This window comes from Haliaeetus albicilla, chromosome 13 (genome assembly GCF_947461875.1).
Source record: "Haliaeetus albicilla chromosome 13, bHalAlb1.1, whole genome shotgun sequence".
NCBI classification, from domain to species: domain Eukaryota; kingdom Metazoa; phylum Chordata; class Aves; order Accipitriformes; family Accipitridae; genus Haliaeetus; species Haliaeetus albicilla.
In genome coordinates this window covers 13,025,018-13,052,832 of record NC_091495.1, presented here as the reverse complement: position 1 = coordinate 13,052,832, position 27,815 = coordinate 13,025,018, and the positions used below count along the sequence as shown (strand labels likewise).

Here is a 27,815-nt window from a genome sequence, read left to right as displayed (position 1 = left end):
CTCCGGGGAAAATAGTCCCCCCTCCCCTCCGCCCCCGCCCGACGGAGGAGCCCCGCGGCGAGACCCCCGTATCGGCGCGGACCGCGGAGGGAATCCTTCCGCCGCGGCTCTGCCGGCATCCCCGCCCCCTCGGCTAGATCCGGCCGGGCCGGCGCGGAGGGATTCCCGGGGGCTGCGCGGCGCCGGGGGAGGGGGAGCGGCGGGGAGGAGGGGGGCGGTGTGAGGGGGGAGGAGGTGCCGGCGCCGCGGCGGCCCGAGGGGGGGGGCGGGGAGGGGGCAACATGGCGGCTCCGTGTTAACTTCCCCCCCTCGGCAGCCCGCGCTGCCGCCGCTCTCCCCCGCTCCCCCCCCCCCCCCCCCCGCCCCGAGCCCTGACATGCCGGGCACGATGGAGAAGGGAGCGGAGCTCTTGGGGGGCAAGAGCCGGGCAGCCCCCAACGGCACCAAGAGCAGCAGCCCCTCCAACGGGCACTACTCGGAGCCGGAGAGCGGCGGCGGTGACAGTGGCGACGAGCACGGTGCGAGCCTGGGGCCGGCCCCGGGCCGCCCCGCCAGCGGGGGGAGGGGGGTGGCGGAGGCGGCGGGAGGGGCGGCGAGCCGAGCCGAGCCGCCTCCCCCTTCCCCGCGCCGGTGTCGGGGCGGCGCGGCCGCCGCCGCCGCCGTTGCCGTTACTCCCCCGCCGCCGCCGCGCGTTTGTACTGCGGCGGGCCGGGCCGCGCCGCGGCCGCGGGGGGGAAGGGGGTGCGCGGGAGCGCGCGGCGCGGCCCCGCGGCTGCCGGGCGGCCCCGCGGTGCTTAACGATGGGGAGTGTCTCCCGGGAGCCGCCGCCGCCGCCGTCCCCATTGTTCCGCTGAAATAAACTCCCCCTTCCCCCTCCGGCCCCCTCCCCGGCGGTCGTCGGGGCTTAATCCGCGGCGGCGGCGGCGGCGGCGGCGGCGGGCGGGGTGGCGGGGGGGGAGGTGGCTTATTCCGCACGGCCGCGGCGAGGCGGCGGGGGCTCCCGGGCGGCGCGTCCGCCAGCCCGCCCGCCCGCCCGCCCGCCACACGGCGGTAGCCTGGGACGGCGCCCGCCCGAGGACAGCCCAGCCGTTAATTTCTCTCCCCCCTTTGCGTTGCAGATGTAGGAATGAGGGTCGGAGCGGAATACCAGGCGCGCATTCCTGACTTCGAGCCCGGTAAATCGCTTTTCGGCTGTAACCTGACATCTTGCCGCCGCCGTTCCCGAGGCGGGAGGGATGGCTTCGGGGCTGGGGTGGGCTCGGCTCGGCTCGGCGCTCCCCCGGCGGCGGCCGCGGGGTTGTATTTATTTTGCTTTCGAGCCTTTGTGTTGGCGATCCGGTGCCGGCGGCGGGAGGCTGGCAGGGGCAGCGTCTGCTCTCTGCGCGCCCGGGGGCGGGGGGGGCATCGCGGTGGGAAATGCTCACTTCGTTATCAGCCGTATTATGTGTCTCCGGCGGGAGGCGGAGAAGCAGAAAGAGGTCGATGCTTTTTTGTTGTTTCCTTTTTTTCCTCCTTAAACCGTAACGCATATAGTGTATTGACAAGGGGGTTTAAAAATATTTGACGAGGGGTGATGGATGTAGTCGGGCGAGGGTGGGAAGTGATGCGCCCTGCCGGAAGCCGAGCAGACCTGGCTGCGTGCTGGAGGCGCTGGGTGGAAGATGCGCTTGGTGGGAAACTCCTGCCCCTGGTTTTGTGTGCGGTAGTAGCCTCGCTAGCCCCGCTGTTGCAGGCTGAGCTGCTCTCCTCCGCCTCCCTCACCCCCCCCCCAGACCCCCCCAGCCCCGCCCCGAGGAATACTGGGTACACTTGCATAGCCTGGTACTCGGTTTTAGCAAGTTAATTGCTAGAATGCTGTCTGGCGTTACTACACGGAGCAGTGAGACCGTAGGAGCGTTTATCAGTTCTGCTGTAGTGGTCAGATGAAGCCTATCTACTTTCCTGTTCTCCAAACAGGCTCCATTGGTGTCAGATGATTTCCTACCGGAAGAGGATTGGGCCAGAGCTTCTCACATAGTGCCTCCTAAAGCTGGAGCGAGCCCCTCTTGATGGGCACAAGTCCCCACAGGCCAAAGAAAAGGCCGGGGGAGAGAAAGGGGGAGGGTGGGATTAAATGGATGCATGATCTTGGCATAAGGGAATGCCTTTCCCCTAGAAAGGAGCATGTAGTCTAGGTCTCTTTGTTAATAAGACTAACCGTTTACACCCTTTATTTTTACACTGCCTGCATAAAAATAAACATAAATAAAAATGATTGTTTCTAACATACAGCCTGGGCTTGTTTTTCCTACAGGCCACTTAAATTAGAAAAATACATAGCGTTTGTTTTTCTTTTGATTAAAAGAACTCTTCACCCCTCCTAGGACAACTGAGGTTCTGTGGTTGCAATTTTGTAAACTATATATGCAATAGTATCATTGCGTTTGTAACTACAGAATTGATTTTATGGTCTCTTATAATCAGACTTTTTAGAGCTCCTAAGTGTCCCTGGGGGGTGGAATTCAATTGATGCTCCTTTCCCCAATAACTGGGATTAACATATATTCCTTTATCAATTTCCTTAATGATGGAAATCTTTCTTTAATAAGTCCTGTGTAAGAGGTATCATGTATAGTATTGTCATCCTTAGTGTGTGTATTTTGATTATTAGGGCAAGAAGATAGTAACATTTTTTGGAACACCTAAGTCTTATAAAATTTTAGAAAAAGTCCATAAAATGTAAAAGTACAATCTTAGCAGATTGGTTACCTGAGGAGATCTCAGCAAGATCTCATGCTTTCATCTGTTTTGGGTTTTTTTCTGATGAGTCTTGAGGCATCATTTCTTAGAGATGGAAGTAATGCTGGACAAAAAGCTGTGCTCTTATCATAGCTACACTTAAATTACTTTTTTTTTTTTTTGTAGCAAATGATGTAACGGACACTCCATCATACTTATAGGTTCACATATATGGACATAGGCACTATCTCTAATTAACTAACTTTAATGCTGTTTCTTCTTGGAGTTGTTTTAATGCCTTTGGGGGGGTGTTACCAGATATGTTAGAATGTGTGTTTATTTACAGTACTTTGAATGCTGCTTTTTTTAACCCCCTTAAAACAAATAGGTGGGAGAAGGGAATCGATGACAGATTAAACTAGATGGAAGTCTAAGATACAAAGTCAGCCCTCTGGTACGCACACAGAATACTAAAATGAGTAGAATAAATACCAATCCTTTGGCCTCACTTAACCTGTGTTGAAAAATATTCATAAGCAGTGCCCTATGACAATACATTGAGGAACAAGATGTTCATGATTAAAGTTGTGATGGTAGTAAAAATTTTTTTTAATCCAAGTTCATGTATAAAATAAGAATTTTTTTAAAGAAAAAGTGAATCAACAGTTTGTCGGTGTCTCTTGAAGAAGTGGATTGTGGTTGGAAGCAACAATTAGGAGAAGTTAGTTTAAACATACTCTTTCTTACCCTTTCCCCCACCATCCCCCTTTTACAAGCAAGCCTTCAGATAAAGCTGTAAGAGAAATACCATTTTTAATTGTCACTAGAAACTACTGCAATGAGAACTTTTTTCACTGCAAAAAACGGTTTTCATAAAATAAAAGTCATAACTCTCCTTACCTCATTTACTGAGTTAATAAACCATCTCCTGCACTCCAGATTTTTGTCTCCTCCTGCTGGTTTTCCTGTAGTACCTTATATTCCTGAGGTGAAATTTTTTCTGTTTGTACTTTCTGACCCACCTATAGATGTAGCAGGATGTTACAAAGCTGGTATCCTTATGTTTTGGGCTGTTTGCCTTCTCTTGGAAAGCATAGTGCGAGAATGACATCACTGGAGATGCACCATACTGTCGTGTCATCCTGAGATGAGATGACTGCTAGAGAAGTTTTATTCTACTCAAATTTGGACTTCCCAAAGGCTTTAGTATGAATTTTGCTTACTTAATGCTGAAATAAGTGTTTCCCATTTACCCTCTTCTCGGGGGGGGGGGGGGGGGGGGGGGTACTGTCAAGAAGAATGTTTTATACCTTTTAAGGTCACTTATGGAATCCATTTCTGTGTACGTCCTTGTACCTTTTCTCCCTCTAGTCTTTGTGTATGAAAACAGGCTTTCTTAAATCAAAATTATCAAATGGTGTGATGAAGTATATAAAATTTTCCATTTATTCTATGCCATCTGTCCTCACATTCTCTGGTGTTTTTTGTTTATTTACTTATTTATTTTCAAGATTTCCAGTCCTTTATGTTACAAATTTAGTTCCTCCTGTTAGTTTCTGTGTTTCTGTTCCTACTCTCAAAACTTAGTCTTAAGCAGATGATGGTACTTTTTATGTTGGAAACCAATATACTTTTAAATTGCCATGCTACCCCACAATGCCCTTATTAAGTCTTGTATGCTTCCAGATTTTCATTTTATTCTCAGTACTTGGAGTCGTGTACAGAAGAGCATCATCCGCCTGTACCTAACTTCTAATGCGAAGCTGAAATTTAGAAAGTGTCAGTTTGCTGCTACACTTTCTCTATTCTGGAAGCAGTGGAGAGTGCCTGTTGGTCATCTTCAGCTAGCCCCATTTTCTCAGTGGTATTGGCAGAGGAGCACAGCAGCTGAAGTACAGGAACCTCTTCCTAAGTGGTTTGAATGTGGCGTTTGGCCAGGGGGAGACTTGTCATATTTGAGAGATAGCTCATGGTCTTTCTCTTCCTTACTAGCTTACAACTCTGCTCTTCTAACATACTTTGGTTAACATGTTGCCTGGTATTTCCAGCCACCGTCCATAATAAGAATGGATCTTCCAGATAAAGATTATGTTGCCCTTGAGATAAAACACAAACTTTTTGAGGGGGGGAGTGCTGCTCCCTTGAATACTTGGGGCACAAAGGACCAGAAGCAGTTCTTACAAAGGTAGATCATGGTTTTGCATATGGAGGTGGAGGGATCCCTGTACTGTAGCTATGGACATCCTGTGTTGAGGACAGGATGCCTTCCTCCAAGCTTCCTTCATGCATCCCATCCATCCTTCCTTTGTCATCCTTGCTTTCCTTGTGGCAGCGTGACGATGCCACCTACACAGAAACTGTTGTCTGATTCCTGCTGGAGGAACAGCACTGCTTCAAAAAGGGGTGTTCTGGTGGGAGCTGCTTGTTAGTCACCTGAGGGTGGCACCTCAGTAGGGGAGTGTCACTGCATACGTGATCTCCAGCAGGCACAAGTGACAGAACTCTGAAACTAAGTTTTTTTCACTTTAGTACTTGAATATTCAATATCTGGTAATATTCATGATGTCCACTTGTCCGCAGGTGTCTGGTTTTCTTTTTTTGAAGGAAAAACTGAGGGTATACTCATGTTAAGTTTAGACATTTCTTGCTCACAACCTGAAATTCTGATGCATTCTCTAGTGGTCCTGTTTTCTCCTCATGTCTTAGTTAAAGAGTGGAGCACAGGGTAGTGGTCGTTTACTTGTAATGAAAACAGTGGACAAGAGAAATATGCCTGTAACATGTTTGCGTTACTCTTCATGAAATACTGTGTTCCTAATGACTAAAAACAGCATGCTTTTTTGTTCTAAAGTAAAATGTTATGTTAAGGGCTTTGTTGTTATATACCAAAACCCTTTCAGAGTTTAGTACTGCTTATGCCTTGAAACTGGTGCTTTATAAATGTATGTTCATTTTTAACTTGTTACAGAGTTTATGATGCGTTTAGGTTATCTGTCTTGCACATCTCATTTTGGAAGATGCATGAGTTCTTTTAGTTTTTCTAATTAACTGGTTTTCAAGTTCACAGTCATAATGGATCTGAAGATTGCAAAGATGATAGCAAATGCAAAACACTGCCAAACTAAGGAGGGAAGAGCACCAAAACATAGTACATAATTAGAAAGCACTAAGTTGTTCTCTTTTCCAGAACATTGATTTGTTTTGTTTTATTTCCTGTCTCCTGTAGAACCTAAATATAAAGTGTGGAAGCTTAACATGGAGTGAAAAGTTATTTGTTTCACTGAATAAAAAAATCTGTCCTTCTCCAAGAAGGATTCAAGGAAAGTTCCTCGGGGGGGGGTGATTCCTCAAGGAATTCATATTGTAAATGCTCCAATTGTTGAGCAACATCTTAGCAAGATAAACTGTTGTAAACAAATAGATTGTAAGAGGCTTTATGTACATTTGTAAAATATTAATGAGAAGTAACTATTAGTTAATGCTTTTCCAGTATGGGGGAATTTCCTTTTCTTTTACAGCGTGTTTTTAAAAATCAAAGACTCTATGATTTAGTGCTTTGTACAAAGTTGCATCAGTATTGCTCTGTCCTCCTGACAGGTTAGGTAACTTGGACTGCTTCCCTTGCTACACTGAGGTGGAGATGAAGCACAAACAAACAAAACAAAACAAAGATGACTTTTACACCTCACTACTTTCTACAGCTACACAATTTGGTTGGCTATGAATATTAAAATTACATGGATATGAAAATCAAACTACAGAGAGAGATGAACAGAATTGTTTCTGGCATTGTTGTTAGTATAGTTCCTTGATGAAAGGATCGGGGATGGTGACTGTATTCTACCCTCAATCTCGTATGTTTTTTTGTTACAAGGAAGCCTAACTTAACACGGTAGATCCTGATACTCCTATGGATAGTGATAAATGTTGTAGTACTAATAGACAGTCATAACTTCTGGAGGACTGTTCCAACACAAGTAGCTCTAAATTTTGCATCCATGCCAACTTCAGCAGTGCACTTTAATGCTCCAATTGTGGTAACCAGGATCCTAATATCCAGTTATGACTGAACCTCATAAGAGCGGTGTTCAAGTTCAGCCATTCAATGTCTTAAGGAAATAATGTGGAATTAATGATTTTTTTCCCTCCTCTTAGTACCTGGGCTGGACTTCTTAATATGGTTGACTTTTACTTACTGTCTCATGTATAGTTGTTCTCTAGATCATATTTATAAATACTGAGACTTACTTGTTTCCTTACAGGTGCCACAAAATATACTGATAAGGATAATGGAGGGATGCTTGTATGGTCTCCATATCATAATATTCCAGATGCCAAGTGTAAGTCCTTCCCTGCTTAGGAATTTGGATGCTTAAGTATAACTAAATAATTGTTTCTGGTGTGCCTTTTCACTCTTTATTTTACACACAGTGAAATTGCAAATTAGTAAATTAAACACAAAGCTTCTCTTTTTTTTTTTTTTTTTTTTTTTTATTTAGAGAACTCCGGGGAAAGGAAAGATCACCTCTTATTTTATAGTTAAGTCTTCGTTTCAAAACACACTGCCTGTGTTGTATTGTTGTCAGTGTCTGTGGAACCATTAGTTTTTAATAAAAGAATAAAACATCTAAACGTGAGGAACTTGCTGCTCTAAATTTCTAGGAAAAGGAATTGCAGTGGATAAATTCAGAAAAGATGTGTTGAGGCCCAGGTCAATGGGGAATTCTTGTTGCTGTCTCATCAGGAAAAACTGAGCATTTTCTCCCTTCAAAAGTGACCTGAAATACAGGAGTCATCTGACTAAATGTGATCAATTATCTGTTTAATCTAGTTTAAACCTGCCTCCTATGCTAGAATTTCCCATATGTAATATAGGGGAATAAATTTTGAGGATGCAGTCATGAGAACCTGGTCCTCAGGACAGTTTCTACCTGTTAGCAGTAGTTAGAGATTTGTATCCCTCTACATTTGAGGGAACATACCTTCTACTACTGCAGAACAGTTAGAAATAAAATACTCTACAGCTATGATTATTAAACTTTTTTCATTCCTTTAAATTACAATTAACTCTTTGCTGTAACAGTGCATGGCAAGGACATCCCTGGTCCATTTGAATAATGAGATTATAATTATTTCCTTTTCTCAATCATGCTTCCTTTCCACTACATTTAGTTGCCACTTAATTGTGAACTGTAGAAGGTGAATGGGAAGAGTCTGTTTCTTTAAAAAAAGTACCCACTGAAGGTGAAAACTAGCAGGACTTAATTGCAAAATGATGGAAAGGGTTCAACTCAAAGCTGGCTCTAGTATGGCCAAATATGATTTTAAAAATATGTTATCGGCAAATTTGATGAGCTAATTATTGAATTTTCATATACTCTATTGAAAACTGACTTCATGCCATGGTTAAAATTAATGTTGGCCAGTGAAAACTATATTAATATTGAGGATATGCATGATCAGTGATCTAGGATCTTTTTACATTAATTTTTAACATGTTTGGGAATACAAACAGTAGAAGTAGTTAAATTTAAAACTAACCCAGGTGTCTGGACACCTCCCCAGTGTGTCTGTGTTCTTAGGAATGGGTTCCAAGAAGACATAGCCTTTCAATAATCAGCTAGTCTCTGATTTAAATAAATGAATGATGAGCCTCTGTGGCTTTGTTGCAGTAAAAATGTGAAAGAAAGCATTTTTTTCACTGAGAATTAGCTTCTGTAAAAAGTTAATTAAATTAAATGTTGGATTAAAGATAATGGGCTTATTTATTATTAATAACACTATGAATATAACGTTTTGGGGGACCTGGGCCTATGCGGTGTATTAAAGCATGGGAAAACTGTTTTCCCATGTTAGATGGCTAATTCTGTGTCGCCTTATAGCATAACTAAAAGTACTAAAGAATAATTCTGACATTGCTTTGTTACAGTGGATGAATATATAGCAATAGCAAAGGAAAAACATGGATACAATGTGGAACAGGTAAGTGCTATGAAATGAGAGTGCTCATTTAAAGGATTTTTTAATATAAAAGTATAACACAACTCTTTTTTTTTCCCTTGGTTACCATTAATTAACGCTGTTTCTCTTCAGGCACGGCAGCAAACACTGCAGTTAAATGGATCTGCATACAGTTGTGGTCTGGATTCTCTGCAAAAGATTGAGCTCTTTGTTTTCATGACATGCTCAGCTTGTAATGTGCACTTTTGAAAGGTTTGGTATGTTTCTTGATACACTGGGCATGTCATGCAATTGTGTGTGTATATTTAGCTAAAGAATTTCTTAGGAAAGCAGCTTACAAATTTAATGTTTAATATTAGAATTCAAATATGGTACAAATTTGAGCCATTAATTGTGATACGGACAGCACTGGAAAGGTTTCTTGCTTATTTTAAAAAAAGAGACAAACTAACTTTAAGTGAGTGTTTTTTCAGAGGCAGGAAAACAGAATCAAATTCTAGGTTTGAGAGTAACAAACAAGTTCACTTTTTTTAATAACCTTTAGTCACTGTCCCATAAAAAGTACAGGATAAAACTTTTCTGGACTGCACTTAGTTCTATTGAATTTCCTTCATAAATTAACCGATTTATGTAAAAGTGGGATTAACTATTGCAAAAAAATATTTGGTGTACAAATGGAAGCAAGTTGCATGATCAAGTTTTGGAGGATGGAAGCTCATAATAGCAGAGACTTGCTAGTCAACTGCTACCTGAAAAAGAGCCTGCCAATGTTACGATGTCCAGAATACCTGCAGTTTGGTGATTTTTGTTTATGGCTTGGCTTTTGTTAGGGCAGAGAGAGAAGTGAGGGATCTCAAAATAAGTCTACAAAAAAGACTAATTTTCAGAACAACTTCTGGTACAAAAATAATTGTAGACTGGTCACAGCAGAATAGAAATTATCTTTGCAAGAGGTGCTTGTCACTTGGCATTTTAACAAGAAAAGAGGTTTGCTATGTCCAGGTTATTAGAAGATGTGAAATCAGGGGTTTGGAGAGCTGATGAACAACTGGTGATCATGTCTGCACTGTATGGTTGAAACTGAGTGGATTACGTTTCCCAATTTCCATGCCAGACTTGGCATCAAGTCTGTCATTGATTCTCTGGCAGAAAGTCTAATTGGCATAAAATTCTTTAAGAATATTGAGAAATTAATTTATGTAAGAAAGTATATTTAAGTTTCCATTCCTTATTGGGTGCACATGACATGGAAGTGGCCATGCTGTTATTTGTGGATTGGAGAGTTGTAGAAAGACCACTCTTACTTTGAACTTTCAGGCTTGCATTTTGGATAATCCTTTAGCTGCTGAAAAGTATTTTTATTTTCTTTTTTGAGTGGGCTGTTAGTAAAGGCCTGAAGATCTATAAGGAACTGTGTAGGTGATACATGCTTGTAAAGGAAGAAAGCAGGTCAGATTTGAGCCTATCAGACTAGTTCATGCTACGTCAGAATTACTGCTGCCATGTCAACCTTAAATTGTCTAGCTTTCCTACCTTTAATAAAGTACAGATGTGCCCACTCTTCATACCATCTCCAAAGAGAATTTTGTAACCTGTAGTACCTAGCCAACAAAATTGTAAATACGTTTTGAGAAGGGGTTCTGATAGTCAAATTTTATTTTAAATAAATAAATTGTCTTTTTTTACTTAACTTTTCTCAACATTTTAGAAAGTTGACTAAATCCAAAAAGGGACTATTTCTTTTCAAAGGCTCTCGGCATGTTGTTCTGGCATAAACACAATATTGAGAAGTCCCTTGCGGATCTCCCTAACTTCACTCCTTTCCCTGATGAATGGACAGTTGAAGATAAAGTCCTATTTGAACAAGCATTTAGCTTCCATGGAAAGAGCTTTCACAGGATCCAGCAAATGGTAAAGTAATATTTTAATCAGAAGCATTAAACAGTTCGAATTCACTAGGAGCAAAGGCTCCAGTTGGGCTAAAATTTCATGTTGATTTCTGTGTAAAAGCTTCAGGAACAACCTTGACTATAAGATTTAAGTTAATTTCATCATGTCTCTTGGACTTACAGGTTTTTCAGTCTAATAAAAAAAGCCTTTCTCCCCCTCCCCCTTTTTTAAAAACATACACGAAATACATCCCTCCTTTTCATCTCATCCATGCATTTAAAATACTTGGGTAGAGGTGGTTGTAAATAGAGCAGAATTATAATCTTGGGTGGAATTTTAATTTTTAAAAGTATTAATATGTTAATGAATTCTTCTAGCTTCCAGACAAGACTATCGCAAGCCTTGTAAAATATTACTATTCCTGGAAAAAAACTCGCTCTAGGACAAGTTTGATGGATCGGCAGGCTCGAAAACTAGCTAATAGAAATAATCAAGGTGACAGGTAAGTTTTATATCCTTAAGTAGCTAACCAGAGACTGAAGTCTTTCTAGGTAGAGATGTCAGAGTAATTTTCAGCCATTATGTTTCAGCGTGAACCAGGTTTTTTAGGTTTAAGCATCTGTGATGATGTCTCTGCTTTTAGCGAGGGGTTTGATACTGGTGCTTTAAGAACTATATCACTCCAGTCGGTGCGAGTTGTAATAACACATTGGAGTGCTTTAACGGGTAACTGTAAAAACAAGGGTTTAAAAAACCCTGAAGTCTGGGAATGTGGTTTAGAAATAATGCTTTATTTGAGAAGTCTAACCCTATATAATCGTGTGGGGAGGAGAGTGTTTTTGTGAATGTGTGGGGTTTCTGTTCTGGGTTTTTTTGGGTTTGGGGGGGCAGGGGTTGGACTAGGATGGAATTAAAACTGAAGGATCAACCACTGTAAAGAGCTATAGCAATTAGAATGCCCAAGTACTGTTTTATAGCAAAACTTCATATGAAATCTTATTTTAGGAGACTTAGAACTGCTATCAGTCAAAGAGAATTAGAGCTCAAAATAGTTTTAAATTGTCTTGGATAGAAGGGAATAACATTTCCCCTACTTACTATGAAGTTAAAATTATATTGCACTTAGTATACTTGGGTATTAACTTGTACTTTTTTAAAAGTGATTTAATATGTTGAATGTATAAGTAATATAATCATGTTTATATTGGAAAGTATGATTTTACATCTACAGAAAACTGCCTAGCTAGAGCAAAAGGGTCTATTTAATTATATGTTATTGAAAAGAGTTTCTGAAATCTAAAATTCATATGCTTACTTAGTGACCCTATAGCTGAAAAATTGCAGAAGAAAATAAATTTGCTTCTATATTTAGCATTTTGCTGGTTTTTTGTAATAATTAGAAATTTTTGTGGTGTTTTTACATTCATTTATTCAGAAATTACATTGTGTGAATGACTGGATTGGACTCAACTAAACTAACTGTTGTCTTTTCAACCTTTTTTCTTTGATTTAATTCAGCAGATTTCATTCCCCACCCCCAAACTGCTAGATCCTGAGCACTTTGGTGAAAAAGCAGTCCTGTGTTTTCCCATCTTATATTGTCCCCTTTTGCTCCCCACAGACTTCAGCAAGGGTTTATTCATCCACTTGGTGCAGTGGTTTGAAAATTGATCTATTAAAACTAACATGGCAAATGAAAGATTATTTCTAGCCTTGGTATAGTTGACCATGTAAGTGTTCATGCTGGCACAAGTGGTTGAATTGAAGAAAGGGTGACACCAAATTTTTTGGCAGCAGTACCAGCACTGCTTAAAGTAATTTTCAAACTACAGTTTAGGATTGCTGTTTATCAAAATAATTGTTAGAATTTAATAAAGGAAATATGGTTGTAACAGCTCACTTTTGAAAACTACAAATAACTTTGAGATACCATATACTTAGATATTTTAGAGTAGATCATTCTGTCTTACCCTGATACATATTTATATTTGAGGTTAAAAAAGATAAAATGACCAGCTTCTTATAATCTGTCCTCAGTGATGATGACGTAGAAGAAGCTCATCCAATGGATGGAAATGATAGTGATTATGATCCCAAAAAAGAAGCCAAAAAGGAGGTAACAGATAGCTTAATGGTGAATGTCAGTTTGTTTGTTTTCTGTGAATGTGTTACTGTGAAGAATATGACTTGTAGTAAAGAGGTTTAGCTGGCAGCCTGCTGAAATCACAGGGGTTTTAGGTGATCAAGATCTTGACAACTTCTGACTGAAACAAAATTTTATCATATATTTTTGCTGTTCCATGGACGTAAATGCATCTCTCATTACCTTCACTATCAACTGAGAGATCTTCAAGTTTTTTAAGAGATGTATGCTATCACTACTTGGTACAACAACATTCCCCCTGCCTTTGTCTTGTTAATATGTTTACAGCTTTACTGGTTGCGTGTTATTGGAATCTAAATGTTTTCTTTGCATTTTAAAATTAAATGACATTTTTCCAAGAATAACTTTTTTTGTTCTTTCAAAGCCACAGTGAGGTTATATGTTTCAACTAATATGTGGCTTTATTGAGACGCTTTCTACTAATAAATGTAGAGAAAAACATTTTTGTCTCCTCTAATGAGCATTTACTGTTAGCTTTACAGATAAGTGCTGTGTTTGGGGTATGTTCAAGTTTTGGGTTCTTTTGGTAAACATTAAGTTATTTATGAGCAAGACTAAAAAAACATGGTTAAGTGTGTAAACATTTGGTTTTTTCCTTGATCAACTTAACATACTTGTGATTTTCCTAAAATGGGACGGTTCATGCTTCTTGAGAATATATGGGAGGAGAGAGAGTGCAAAACCTCAACATTCCCATGAAGTGGCATCTATGATTATTAATAAAACTTTGCAGTTCTACCAAAAATCATGTTGAGTAAGAGACTGATAGGTTTAGATTCCATTCTCAGCTTTGCAGAGACCTTCAATGTATCACTTTAACTGCCTGAGGGGCGAGGGGGGACGGACGGACACGGACACAATTACAATTACCCCTTTCTGTAAAAGCATTTGAGATTTTTACTTTTTTTAACAAGCCAGGATATGTTTTTTAGAACCTGAAATGGCACAAGGTCTAATAATGAACCTTTTCACTTTTCATTCTGCTGTTGTAACAATGTTCTTGCAATCTGCTGATTTGAGTTGCTGCCTAAGCCACTTCTAAATAAGGGCTATTCTGTTCAATTTACTTTCCTTGGTTATTGTTTGAATCGCTACACACAGTCCAGAGTGAAAGTAGTGTGTTTGTAGTCTTCTAGGAAGAGGACAAATAGGTTTGAAGTTTTTGATGAGCTATTTGAATCTACCTAGATAATTTTGTGAGCTAATATTTCTGGTAGGATTTGCGTACTTTCACTTCCTAAGCAAAATATAAACCAAGTAGGCTACTTGAACGCACAGAGCAATGGAAACTTTCTGTTACCAGAGAAAACTATAAAACAAGCCAAACACTCTAGCTTGGCAAGACAAAAGCTTGAGAGAATATTTTCACTTTAAATCCAGACTGAACAGACAGAAACTGCAATTTCATACTGAAAGAGCAATGCAGAACGAAAAGACCAATGGAATAAATGGGCCAGAATTAAACTTGGGATTTTTAGATGTCAGAGATGTAAGGCTCTATGTCAACTTTGCAAGGAAGAGCAAATATCTTAAGTGCTTTTAAGATGGCCTCTATGAAGTCTGTGGACTGGATTAAGACGTTACATTAGCTGGGAAGAGAATGTGGCAGAAGGTCAAGCATAGTAGAGCAAAGTACTGTTTGCTGATCTGTACTAATGCTACAGAACATAATAATAATGGCTGCTGCGGTTTGTTTTCTCTTCACTGTGATCAGATGACCACCTCCTCTTAACCTGCATGGATGCCAGCAGGGAGGAGCAGTAGGGAGCTGCTTGAAGTAGCAAAAAGCCTGAATCCCATCTCTGTTCTGGTACTAAGCATTGCTTTGAATTGGAAAATCCTTGCAGGGAAAGTAATTTTTGCTTCTGTACTCCTGGTCTGTAGGGAACCTACCCGGTTGCTCTATGGGAGTCACATACATGCAGACTAGCTCTTGTGCAGCAATGCCCATTGAAGACAAAGCTGAAATTTTTAGGTGTCCAAACATACCGAAACAGCAGTTACAAAGACTTCATCTCCTCTTTGCTATCCCTTTCCACTTCAAAAAAGCAAACAACAAAGGCTTAAGCTTGCTAAATTACATGGATTTTTACAATGACTGCAGAAGTACATCCATCCTTTCTCTTCCAAATCTCAAATCCCCTCCCCAAACAAACAGCACTATCACTTTCCATAGAGTGCTTGCAGCAGGAAAAAGTGTCATCTTGCATTCCTGCCTGTCCTGGTTTACTTTCTCTCATTCTTCTCCCCTGATGTTCACCTGGACTCTTCGTATCTGACCAGAAATAAATGTGTAAATTCACTGATTACTTGGTTTAAACGTGTAAAATATATATATATTTTTTACCTTCTGCGTACATAAGAGGTTCTCAATTTTTGCCCTCTTTCGCAGTATTCAGACTGTGATTTCTATACTATTTATTGTATTTTCAGCCATATTTAAAAAAAAATAATTTGAAAACTGACCTTTCTAAGACTAATGCAGGCTTATCCAGCAAATGACTGGTATGCTCCATCAGCTTATCTGCAAGACTTAGTTTGGATACTACATGGAGAGGAGGATATTAGTTTGGGTTTTCTTTGTCATAAATATGACATTACAATGCTATGCGATTCTTTATTCTTTAATAAAGTTGTGTACAAGATATTGTTATGCTTTAATGATTTATTTCTTGTAAATTAAAGGGCAATAATGAGCAGCCTGTTCAGACCAGCAAAATAGGTCTGGGTAGAAGAGAGTATCAGAGCTTGCAGCATCGCCACCATTCTCAGCGTTCCAAATGCCGTCCACCAAAAGGCATGTACCTGACCCAGGAAGATGTGATAGCTGTTTCCTGTAGTCCCAATGCAGCCAACACAATTCTTAGACAGCTGGATATGGAACTAATCTCATTAAAGCGACAGGTACCATGGGTTATTGGTCTTGTTTTGTTTTCATCTCAGATTGTTCTGATTGTAATGATTTTGAAGATTATCTGTGAAGATTCTGAAACTTCTTTAATGTGAGTCTTCCTAATTTTGTTCCACAGTTATCACCAGAAATGTTGGACACTAGCTGACTAGCTATTCTTCGGTTTTGTTTTTTATGTTCGTCTGCTCTTGTGGATAACATGAAACAAGATGACTTCCTTTAAAAAAAGGCGGGGGGGAGTAGGGGGAGTATGGCATGAAAACAATGTTACAGATTTGGGGAAAGTCACATTTGATTTGATTTTTTTTTTTCTTTTTTTTTTTTAACTTTGTTAAAAGTATTGGTATGACAAGTGAGAATAAGACCAATGAAGCAGAGGAAGTTACATTTGTTGCGCTTAAAATTGTAGCTGCTTTTCTGGATGTCCTTCCCTACCTACCATGAAAGTATGAGGGGGGGAAATCATGGGCCTAGTTACTCCTGTGTTTTAATTGATGAGCTTTCTACTTCTTATTAAATTTAGAAAAGCTTTGTAGTCTTCACCTTTAAGAGGACAATTGCCTGCGTTCTTTGCATGAAGAAGTTAACTTTTGGCACTTAAAGTTGAAACACAGAGTCTATTCAGCTTCTAAGGGTACGGCATTATGTGCATGCTTGCTTTCTAGGAGCGGTGGGGCTACAAAGTCAAGGCTTATCTCCTGAAATTTCTGCTGCCTTATAGACCGCTAAGAGCTGCCATGTTGCAAAATCATGGAGTGAATAAAGGGTTTCATGGGGTTTTTGCTCCCTTGTATTCTTTTACAGGAGAAATATGCTTCTTTCTGTCACAGCAGGACTCTGGGGCTAAATAGCATAGGTGGGTTTCACTCTTTAGCCTAAGTGTAGGTGAGTTACAGCCTTGAGGTTGTGTTTCTCTTTTTTTCTTGCAGTGATCTCAGAGATGCAGCCTTTGGAATCTCCCACTGAGTTGTCTGCTTTTGTGTCCATACTTAAGAACACTTGTAATAGCTGTGCACCGTAGTATGCAAAATTATTTTCTTACCTATGTTACCTTATGTGCATCGCTGTCAGGTTTAAATGGTTAATAGATATGTATACGTACGATCTGGAAGCTCTCTCCTTTTTATAGACTAAGATATTTTATTTAAATATTTTAAATCATTTCAAGAATCACCCTTAAAGGAAATCTAAGGAAGATCTAAGGTTAATAAAAAGCAGTCTGTCAGAAGGAACTAACTGAAAACATCTCATAAATCTTTATTTGTTTTTTCAAAGTGCTTTTTGGAGAAGGAGGAAGTTAATGTATACGGTATATCTCACTTAGATTTCTAAGAACCAAGTTTTGTGTCTAGAATATTCTGCATTCTTCTTCAAGAACATATGCATCATTATCAAAACTTGCTTGTTATGTCCTACTTCTAATATTTCTGCAGACAAACTGTTCTTTTGAAAGACTGGCTTAAATATTTTTCTTTCTGTAGTAAACTGTGCTGTATTTTTTTAAGTTTTTGTTTGGTTTTTTTTTTTTTTAACAGTTAAAGTAGTGAAGCCTTAAACCATAATATTTCTCTTTCTAACTTAGGAGGTACACTTGTGGCAATCCTAGTGAAGATATATGTGTAAAGTGACCAACTTTCTTTGTGGAGCTGATTAACTTTGTTGTTTTTGACCAAGGTTCAAAATGCTAAGCAAGTAAACAGTGCACTTAAACAGAAAATGGAAGGCGGGATTGAAGAATTCAAACCTCCTGAGGTAAATCAGAATAAATATTAGAATTTGTGGCCTTGCACTTACATTAGTAGGAAGCTGCAGAAAAGTGTTTTGCTGCAGCATAGTGTTTGCATTTCAGCAGCAGCTTAAACAGGATCCATTGAATTACATGCAGGGGTGAGTTTGGCTTCTTTATAAGAAATTAGTGGTAGGCTTTTTTACAGCAACTGGCTGAACAAAGAAGCAGAAAAAAAATGAAATTTCATGTCTGTTCATAACAATAGGGAGCTGAAATTGAGCCCTGATATATGGGGGGGTGGTGTCTGATTAAAAGTAGATCATGTAGATTGCTAGCAGTAAATTCTATGTTCTGTGTAAATATATGACTATATATACATTTGGGCAACCGAAGTGAATGATTTATTACTACTGAAGTTCTCTTTTTGCTTGTTTTAAAGGCTTGGATATGAAACATAACGTGAATGCGAAACACTCCAGACACCAAGTCCTAATAGTTTAGATAAATGTAACTACAAATTCAAAATCTGTCTGTATAAAGATCATTAGTTTTTGCATAAGTTATTATATAGCTGATATTAAGAACTGCAATAAAACAGAGGCAAAACTATTGGTGTAGTTCTAAGCTCAGATCCTTAAATGCTACTTCTCTTCATGAAAGCAATCTTAAACTATAAATTTGTGGCTTATAAGCAAGAGATTTTTACCTAAGTTACAAAATGTAGTGCAAGTAAAACACATTCTGATGCTCAGATATTTTGTAGCTGTTGAAACATTTTAATGATCTTTGTGCCATTTTTTTAATTTTAATAGTCTAATCAGAAAATCAATGCCCGTTGGACCACAGAAGAGCAGCTTCTTGCAGTACAAGGTACGTTAATAGTAGTAGCGACTTGAAATCTGATGCACAGGATTTGAAGAGGTACTCAGGCTTATCTCTGTATTTCTCTCTAATGAAAAGCTAAACTTTATCTGGTCTTACAAGAAAGTCACTAGGAAAACAGCAAAACTAGTGAGAATATTTAGGGTATTCATTCAAGCAGTGTGACACTAGTCTTTCAGTTACCCATGTTAAATCTTGAATAGAAAAGCTTAGCTGGGTTTAACAGCTGTAGTAGTACCGAAAAGTCCTTTCAATCATCTTCTAAATCACCTTATGTCAATTTCTCTGAAGTGGAAGACTGAAGTAATAGTTGAAATAATAAAATTTGAAGCAAACACTTAAGACATCTCTCTGTGTTCTTAAAGTAGGAAAAAGCAGAAGTAAAACTGCTTTACAGTTACTTTTCTCTGTTCATGAGGGAATAAAAGAGCAGATATCTACCCAGTGAAGGCCTTTTAAGAGTTTGAAGCTGGATGTGGATACTTGACTAATGTTCTTATTGGAGAAAAAACATTTTCTAATAGGCTATTGATACAGCTAATTTGAAGTTATTTCATTTGTTTGAAGGAAAACTGACTCTTGTCTTGCTTTAACATGCACTGCTTAATCAAGGAGCACGCAAGAGAAATAACTGGAGAGCCTAATGCTCTGTTGAAGACACTATGTATTGAGTCACTTCTGTGGATCATCTTTTTTAAGATAATATAATTACCTCAGTTATACACATCTGCTTTATTTCTCTATATTCTTCACCTTTAAAATGAAAGACTGAATTCTAGTATAAAACTTTCAGTTGGATCAGGATATCAGTGTAAAGTTGTCAGGTATGCCATATCTCGTAGTTATTAGCCAGATGGCTGAACCTCGAGTTAGGTATATTTTGAAGTGTGAATGGAAATGCTGAAGAGCATGGTGTGTCTGAAGTAATGACTCTCAATTTACATGCCTCAGACTGGGATTTGCATCTCCAAACCATTTTCTGTCCTAAGTTCATCCTCAGTACTGCTAACGAGCTCATTTTTTTTTGTTTTGTTTCCAAATGCAACTGAAGGAGATGCCTATCTTTAATATGATAGTCTAGTAAGTAGAATGCTTGCTGGAGGAGTGGGGAAAATCCAGGTTCATTGTGCCTGCCTTAGCATGAAAGGATTCAAACCGTCTTGCATTTTCACAGTTTAGTTATTGGAGCTCTCACTAAGTGTCGGTTTGAGAAGCGATAAGAATGCATTTAGCTTTTGTTAAGCTATGGCATTATGAGACCGACAAGGTAAATAATAAAACTGGAGCATGGGCAAAAGAGAATGAAGGTTGGTGATGACTCCCTGGAGAGGAGTTCTAGGCTTCTGGTCTCTTCTCTAGGGAATGTCTTGTGTTTTGTAAAGGTAGTCAGCCTCAACATTTAAGGGTGGGGTAAGAAATCCTGGAAGAAACCTGTTTTCATTGAATTTACATGTGTTTCTTATGTATTATGTTTCCTTTTTAGTCCCTTTCCTTTGCCACTGTATAATAAAATGGAGATGGGAGAGAACCTTAATACCAGGAACAAAGTATTCTTATTAGCCCGTCCTTACCTACTGCCTGGTAATAGAGTCTTCCTCCTGGAATGACAGTGCTGTAGGTATTAACCTCCCGTCCCTCAGGCTAAGGACCTTGATCTCTTGCTTCAAAATATTTGCTTGAGCTAGGAGACCTATGCATGAAGGAGCCAAGCTGTCTTTTGCCCTGACTCTGTTTTTAGAAGAAAGTAGCCATGTTTGCCATACTAAAAGCTACCATAATGCGTGTTAGGATTGAACTTGGAAGTTGACTTAAGCATGGGGACATTTAGTTTGTACATTTAAAACAGATTTATTTCATCAAATGTATTGATACATTTTGGCATGTTTTAATAATTTTACAGAAATCATAAGCGTTAAGCAGGTAGGTGGCACTTCTGTGATTTGTTCACTTGAATTCAGACATTAAATCCAACCATGGAAATCATAAAAATGATCTGCAGTAATATAATTGTGGCACTTTTTTTCCTAAATGTGAAAAACCTCTTGTCATCTGTGGGTAATCTCAAGAAATTGGCAGTAACTAAAGAGGAGGTAATGAAAAAACCCACATTAAAATAGAGCTGAGTGTGTAATCTTAAAAGCAGTGTGGCTGCCTGCAATGGGGTTGTGGACTCAGACTTATGATCTCTGAGCCGATCTTTTGCAGTATAATTTATCAGGTTACTGTTCAACTTTGTCTGAATAGTTATTGAATGTAATGGGCCAGTTCATCACTTGAGGTGTTCTTAAGTTACAAACTTTATTTATGTATAGGAATGTATGAGCATGATCATCTTTTCAAACTAAGATCTCAGCCATATGAAAATTGCAATTGCAAAAATGTTTTAAGACTTGTTCAAAACAACAAAATTTGAATTGAAAAGCAGTGCATGGCTTTCATAGCTTTGCAGTGGAATATAGTTGGGACGACCAGGATCTAGCTATGTAAGGTAGTTGCCAGGAGCACTGTAATCCCATCACAGTAAAACTGCAGCTTTCATAACCCAGAGGTTGCTGTTAACTATTTCTGCCTCATTGTGGTGCTCTATTATATTGCTTTGGACCCAGGCTAATGTTTTGTGTGCCTCTCGGTGTTTGCTGTGCTGCACAACGTTCAGCGGCATAGACAGCATCGAACTTCCATTTATGAGTTTCTCTGAGTTAGACTTTCAAGATGAAATATTGTAATAGTGAGCATATACATGTTCAAGTGCTCCCTTGCAACTGGGCGAAGTTTTGAAGAGCTTGAAGGATTCCCATGACCAGGGGTACTGTCAAATGAGCCAGGAGAAACACATTCACACATGTGAAGTGAGGCTATGCAGTCATCTTCTTTGAGCTTCACTTTCAGCAACCTAATAAAATTATTCTTACTGAATAACAGATTAAACACTTCAGAAATAATTTGGGTGGTGTTTAGCACAGAATTTGTATAAGGATGTGTAAGTAATGTGCACCAATTTGAAAGGGATGATGGGTTGGCATCAACTCTTACAGATATGCCAGCACCTTATGCATAAAACTTTCATAAACATGTATTGAACTTCCTCTGTTTCTGATGCAGCTTAAAAGGATTTTACTACATCATTGTGTAGGAGTCATTGTGGTGATGCTAGAGCAGCACTAAATAACACTGTAGAATCCAAAATGAGTAGTGCTGCCTGTAGCTAAGGAAATTTTGTTTTCTTTAGAAATTTCTTATAGTTGGGCTCTCAGTAAAGGCAATATACACTGTTTTCAAGCTGTTTGCTTGGAAATAGGCTTTAAGACATTATTTTCAACAACTTTAGTTGAAGTTAGCCAACAAGCTCAGTTGCTTTGCAGATTAAGGGGAAGGAAGAAGTATAGACAGCACAGTAACAGAAAAGGCTGAAATCACTAGAAGTCTGAATTAGGTTTGAAACAAAAATGTGCTTTGTTCTGTTGGGCACTTTGTTCACTTGATTAATTTGTACAGGATGTTGAATATGTTGCACTGGACATTTAATTACCATTATAAATTAGTAAGGGTGGTAGTGGTAGGGCAATCAAAGAATATTAAAACACTGGAGGGAGTGCTCTGTGGGTGCACACAGCGTTTAAGGAGTATAGCTGATACCTGGTACAACTGATAAAGCACAGAGCCAAATCCCTGTCTTTGCTTTGCCTAGATACATGCCCTCCCACGTGGCTCCGCTAGGTCCTTTTGTTTTCTTTCCAAGGTTCTTGCAGTCAGGATGGTTGGATTCTTTTGTATGCCCCAGAAAAGATCTTAAATAATGTAGCTGGGCTCTTGACAGTTGAAACATCAACTTCAGCTACAGAAATTGTTACTATCCTGGAGCTGAACTTTTCTCTTAAATTACAGTGAGTGTACATTACCACATCAGAAGTGCCTATTAATGAAGAAAGTAGAAAAGAGCAGAACAAGCTGAAGGTCATACTCTTCACAATTAAGTTGAAAAGGAACATAGCTTTCAGATTTGAAACAGCTCTCTCTTTCTGAATCCTTTGCTTCACTTTCTGAAGTAAGGCATGAAATCAGGCATAAATTTCTTTTCCTGTAATGAGACAGAGTGCCTGTCCTCTAAGCACTGTAATATGTTCCGAATGAGCTTAGTTATAAGGAGCTTCACAGAAGTCATCAAATTGTAATTCACTCATGCATAGCTGAGAGCAAAAAAATGAGTCTTCTGTTTATTCAGTCTGGAATAAAACTCTATTTCTTTTAGTCTCCAAACTTTTGGACACTTGTGATTAAAAATATACTTTGTGCAGCTAAAAGCTGTGTTCTAGGATGCTGGAGAGTTTTAGGATTTTTTTCTTGAGGTGGAACTAGACACATACCCTAAATACAACTGAGAGAATATCAATAAACTTTAGGTTATAATTCCACTTTTAGGTTAAAAACGATGGAATGTTGTACTCAAGAGGGGACGGGGGTGGTGTTAGATGCAAATGTAGTTTTAGAACTTCAAAAAGTATGTGTTGGGATTTTCTTGTGAAGTATTTTCTTGTGAAGTTCTTGTAAACAAAAGTGACCTACTGATGTCAACATGAAAATGAATGAAAAGACCAATGCAAAGATCTTCTGTAATGCTGCTTCTTGCTGGAGGATTTGATCCTGGAGGCTTGTGCTGGGCTGTCTTATAAACAGACACCAATAGCTTATATTTACTTACATTACCCAAAGTGGTTGTCTCAAAACCCCAGATTCTTCTACCCAGCTCAAATGGTGAATGAAAGCTTTAAAAAGACTTTGTCAGGTGAATGCTTGCCAGTTGCTCTTTGTAGCCTCAGTAAAGCATGTCACAGGTGCAGGAATGAGCAATATATTGTGACTTACGGAACTGTGCCCCCCGTTCTGCCCTGTGCTTGGTCCAGTAGCTACTGCATTCTACCACTCCTGCTGCACAGGTTGTGAGCAAAGAAACATCTGTGTGCAGCTGGCACAGAGGGAACCTATAGAAGCTGTCAATGTTTGTCACTTAACATTTCTAGTGTTATACCCTGTTTACAGCTATACACACATGCTCGGTCACCCTCCCTCTCCTGTCTTGAACTTGTCGAGGGCTTCTGCCCTTGCTGCAAGCACACTGAAGGATTTACTTTATTTGTCAGAGGTCAGATCTCTCTGGTTTTAGGTTGGGAGGCTTGGTGAGTAAGCCAGGATCTTTAAGAAGAGCGGGTAACGACCTTTTAATAAAGTTCTTGATTTGTATGCTGATAGCTGTGCAATTAAAAATTATTTTGTTTTAATGGAAATTGAGGCCTTCTCCTAATTGAGAAGTCCTCCTAATTAGCGAGCCCTTGGTTTGCAGGTCCCATAGGTTCTCTCTATAAATACATCACACGTAGCTGTGTCTGACTGATTCTTCACAGCTATGTTATTTACTTTGCCTTCCAGGTGTCCGAAAATATGGTAAAGATTTTCAAGCTATTGCAGATGTAATTGGCAACAAGACTGTTGGCCAAGTGAAGAACTTCTTTGTAAACTACAGGCGTCGGTTTAACTTAGAGGAGGTATTGCAGGAATGGGAAGCGGAACAAGGAACCCTGGCTTCTAATGGTGATGCTTCTGCTTTAGGGGAGGACACAAAAAATACTTCTAATGTGCCATCAGGAAAGAGCACTGATGAAGAAGATGAGGTGTGTTTTGTGTACCAGAAATAAGTAAGCATGGGTTGAGGAACAGCATTTTATTTAGTGATATAATGTAAGGTTAACTGGTGTGGAGTGGCAAACTGCATTCTAAAGAATGATGATGAGCTTGCATAGAACTTCAGCCAATGTCGTTAACCAGCTGGGAGCAGGACTGCACCTTTCATAGTGACGATCATGTTACTGTTAATTGTTAAAATACAGTTCTTGTTCTAGAAGAAGACTCTTGCTTCGTAAATATTTTTAGTTCTGCTGTCTATAATGTTTTGGTTGGTGATTTCTTTTCAGTAACTTCTCAGTTTTTTTGTTTTGTTTTTTAAATGCTGTTTCCTGTGTAGTGGACAGTGGCAGCCCAACTGCGTTACGTTCTGGCTGGGATGGCTGTTCACGCAGTCTTGTCTTTGTCCTTTGTGCAGGCACAAAGCACTCCGGCCACTCAGTGTTTAGGCCCTTCACCTCCAGCACAGGCATCTGCTCCAGCACCTACCGCTCCCATCGCAACTTTAAATCAACCACCCCCGTTACTTCGTCCAGCGCTTCCTGCTGCTCCTGCTCTCCATCGTCAGCCTCCACCACTTCAACAGCAGGCGCGATTTATTCAGCCAAGGCCGACTCTAAATCAGCCTCCCCCACCGCTCATCCGCCCAGCTAATTCCATGCCTCCTCGTCTAAATCCAAGGCCAGTGTTAACCACGGTTAGCGGCCAGCAGCCACCCTCGCTTATTGGAATTCAGACAGAATCTCAGTCCACTCTGCACTGAAGAAATAAAGCAGAATTATGCTAACTCCTACATTTGAAAAATTGTATCAATGTACTTTTTTTTTTTTTTTTTTTTTCCCCCCCCCCAAATAATGAAGGGGAGAAAAGAGCAAGCCTTCACAGGTATCAGACCAGTTTTACAGAGGAGCAAGCTAATAACTAGAAATGGAACCATGTGAGTGACCACCTGTATAAAAATATTTTTATGTCGAAGACTTGTACAGCAGAACAATGCCTACAATACAGCCCTCCTCTATATGAATAACTGTTGAAGGAAGTTAACTTCTTAAATGAATAAATGTTCAAGACACCAAGATTTTGTTTAACTGATTTTTACTCTATTTATTTTATTACAGTTCTTTGTAGTCAAGCATCTAACTACAAGAAAGTAGTCTGGCAAATCTAGGAATAGATAATATTGTAGGAGACTTAAATGTAGCATTGGTTTTTTTTGTGTGTGTGAAATTTTTTTTATTTTTTTTTTACTACTTAGTGCAAAAAAATAATGGCCTTAGGTTCAGAATTTTTGGCCCTGTTTAGATAACAGTAGAAGCATTTCACGCACTTGTAAAATGTAGGTGTTTCTTCTCTTCATGTTTTTCCCAGAACACTTTTTCTTGTTTAAAAATGTACTGTCTTATTAAATACTCATCTGAAAGAGTATTCTGAAGACTCAATAAGCTATTGTACCAAACTTACTAAATCTCGTGCGTGTTCTACTCCTAGAAGTTGGCTGAAAACAGGAGTCCGGTTTCCTGCTGCAATATCTCTTGTGGGCTGGGGTGGAGAGAGAGGCAGCAACTTCCACCACCCCGGGGGATGACAGGAGAGGAACCATATAGCAAGAACCATTAATTTAACTCGTTATTCCACTAATTCTTCTAATTTAAGTACAGTAGAATTTAATTCCTCTGAGAATGGCTGTCTGCAGTTTGTGTATGTTAGATCATTGATATCTTGCCTAAAATTCATGAGGAAAGTATAGAGGCTGATGCAGGTAGTAGAATATTGTGGCAGTAGAGTTACCTGCTGCCAGCCCAGTCTTACTGTTAGCAGAAATCAGAGATAATTTATTTCTGGCAGAGTTGATTAGCTGGGGTTTGAGGCTACTGTGGGGTTTTTTGTTTGTTTTGTTTATTGACTAAGTAAAATCTGCATTTGAGTATTAATTATTGCTTCCAGATTTTAGGAGATTGAAAGGTTTTCTTTCCACTGTATTCTTTTCTGAAACCTTGATTTATGCCCAGCAGTATTTTGGAGGTGGTTGGTTTTTTTTTTTTAGTTTGGTTGGGGTTTTGTTTATTAAAGTAGATGCCTCTACCCTCCAAGTAAACCAGGCTGCAAATTTGAGTAGCACTGTTTGAAACTGTGTGATCTGAATCAAGCCATTGAAAAAATATTGCATTCTTGACTATGTAATAATATTCATGTTGACTGCCATACTATTTAGAAAATTAGTTTTGCTTATAGCTGAAATGATGTTTGAAAATCCTTTTAAATCCATTCTGTTATTAACTAGATTTGCCCTTGACTAAAATGAGACTTTATTTGAAAATGGAATATGCTCTCCCTAGGCTTTTTCACAGATAAATTGGATGGTCTAACAATCAGTTTAGCAGCTGGCTAAGGCCTTTTTTATGTGCAAAGGGAAGTTCTTACAGCATCAGATCCTATTTCATTCGTAAATCTAGTATTAAAGTTTGATAGTTGTGGCCTGAACTGCAGTTAAGGTGTTGACCTTTATGGTTCAGTTCTTCATTTAAAAATATTTTCAGATCAAACTTGAGAGATTTTTCTTTCTGAACAGTTTTCACTGGTGTGCCGAGGTCTCGTACAAAAGGTCTTTCTTACAAATTCTCTTTTGCATCAGAGTAGATGCTTAGCCGCTACATGAGCATCAGATGACCTCTCGTCTAAGAAAAGCAGCGTTGTAAAATAAGCACCGAGGAATTCATGGTCACTGAAACTTGTGTTCTGGGAGTCATAAGTGTTCCCTCACCAGCTATACACAAATCTGGCTGCTCTCCAGACTTTAAAACCAATACAAAACCGATCTGGTACATTTTGACATCCTAAGTATTTCAGTTTAATTCTTAACAGTGATAAGATACATCTTCAGGATTTTTTTTCTTTTTTTTTTTTTTTTAGCATTGAGTCTCCCAGGTGTATGTATTGTACCTTCGCTAATTTTTGTCTTTGTCTCTTGTCGATAGACTTCAGTATGCAGAATGTTGGGTGTTGCAGTACAGTTGGCCACCACCAACTGCTATAAAACTGTTCAGTACATTGTAATTCCGTTTAATCTTGTTTAAATATTCTATAACTGGGCAAAGGTGCTGTATTTGAAGGGGGGAGGGAGGGTCAGAGATAGGTAGTATTTCTTAATTTACATACACTGTAGCACACAGTAGGGAACTCCTAGCATTTGTAGTACTAAATAAGTATGTACATAGCAAAATGTCTTTATTGTGTGCTTTGCAGAATATGTGCATACAGTTTGCACGTCCTGTTTTGGGGGGTAGGGTTTGTTTTAAGCAGTGTTTGCCTGGAGAGTGATATGCTTGCTGCTTAATCAAAGGATTAAAGTTTCAAAGAAATCTGTGTCTTCTATTTTTATGTACCTTGTAATGGTCTAATATGTTAGGGCCCTTATACTGTGATTCTCTTCTAAATTCATTTATATTTTTTTAAGAATTAGAAATAAAATTATACAATGGTGTTGATTTCAGTGGGGAATTTCTTTTGCCATATCTAGTCTCCTGTTTTGTAATGTAGTAATGAACTCTGACTTCAAGGTTGGCTTAATTTTGTCACTTTAAAAAAATGTAAAATGTTTGCACACTAAAGTTTGGCAGAGAACATGTATCCTACATTGTTCAAAGCTAATGTAATTCTACAGCTTTTTGTACAGTTTATTTTAGTTAATAAAGCAAAACGGTACTAAAAAAATGACAGATTTTACAAATGCAAGGCATAATCTGAATGACATGTCTTCTAGGAACAACACTTGCAAAATATGGATGTACAAGAACTACCAGATTTAATTGTTGCACTTTAAATCAGAATGGGTATGAAGTTAAGCAGGTATTTCTGCATTAATAAAACAATCACTAAACATTTCA

General features: G+C 39.3%; 1 protein-coding gene across 6 annotated transcripts; it reads left to right on the top strand.

Annotated features, from left to right (window-relative positions):
- Positions 1 to 229: 229 nt before the first annotated feature.
- RCOR3 (REST corepressor 3) lies at positions 230 to 27,815 on the top strand. Of its 6 annotated transcripts, none has more exons than XM_069800206.1 (12): positions 237 to 518; positions 1,119 to 1,175; positions 6,981 to 7,058; positions 8,648 to 8,700; positions 10,429 to 10,590; positions 10,947 to 11,071; positions 12,607 to 12,703; positions 15,419 to 15,637; positions 17,319 to 17,396; positions 18,186 to 18,243; positions 23,680 to 23,921; positions 24,350 to 27,815. In XM_069800206.1, the coding sequence occupies exons 1-12, from the start codon at positions 377 to 379 to the stop codon at positions 24,692 to 24,694; spliced, it is 1,656 nt and encodes a 551-aa protein (XP_069656307.1). In that variant the 5' UTR covers positions 237 to 376; the 3' UTR covers positions 24,695 to 27,815. The 6 variants fall into 6 exon arrangements, with proteins under 6 accessions (XP_069656312.1, XP_069656313.1, XP_069656307.1 ...); XM_069800207.1 differs by having other exon boundaries at positions 239 to 518; positions 12,607 to 12,685; XM_069800211.1 differs by lacking the exon at positions 23,680 to 23,921 and having other exon boundaries at positions 230 to 518.

Bases quoted from the DNA above. Each gene is read 5' to 3' on its own strand.
- RCOR3 (XM_069800206.1), top strand. From the start codon at position 377: ATGCCGGGCACGATGGAGAAGGGAGCGGAGCTCTTGGGGGGCAAGAGC. The intron at 12,704-15,418 runs GTGAATGTCAGT...TGTAAATTAAAG, and splicing joins AGGTAACAGATAGCTTAATG to GGCAATAATGAGCAGCCTGT. The intron at 15,638-17,318 runs GTACCATGGGTT...TTTTTGACCAAG, and splicing joins TAATCTCATTAAAGCGACAG to GTTCAAAATGCTAAGCAAGT.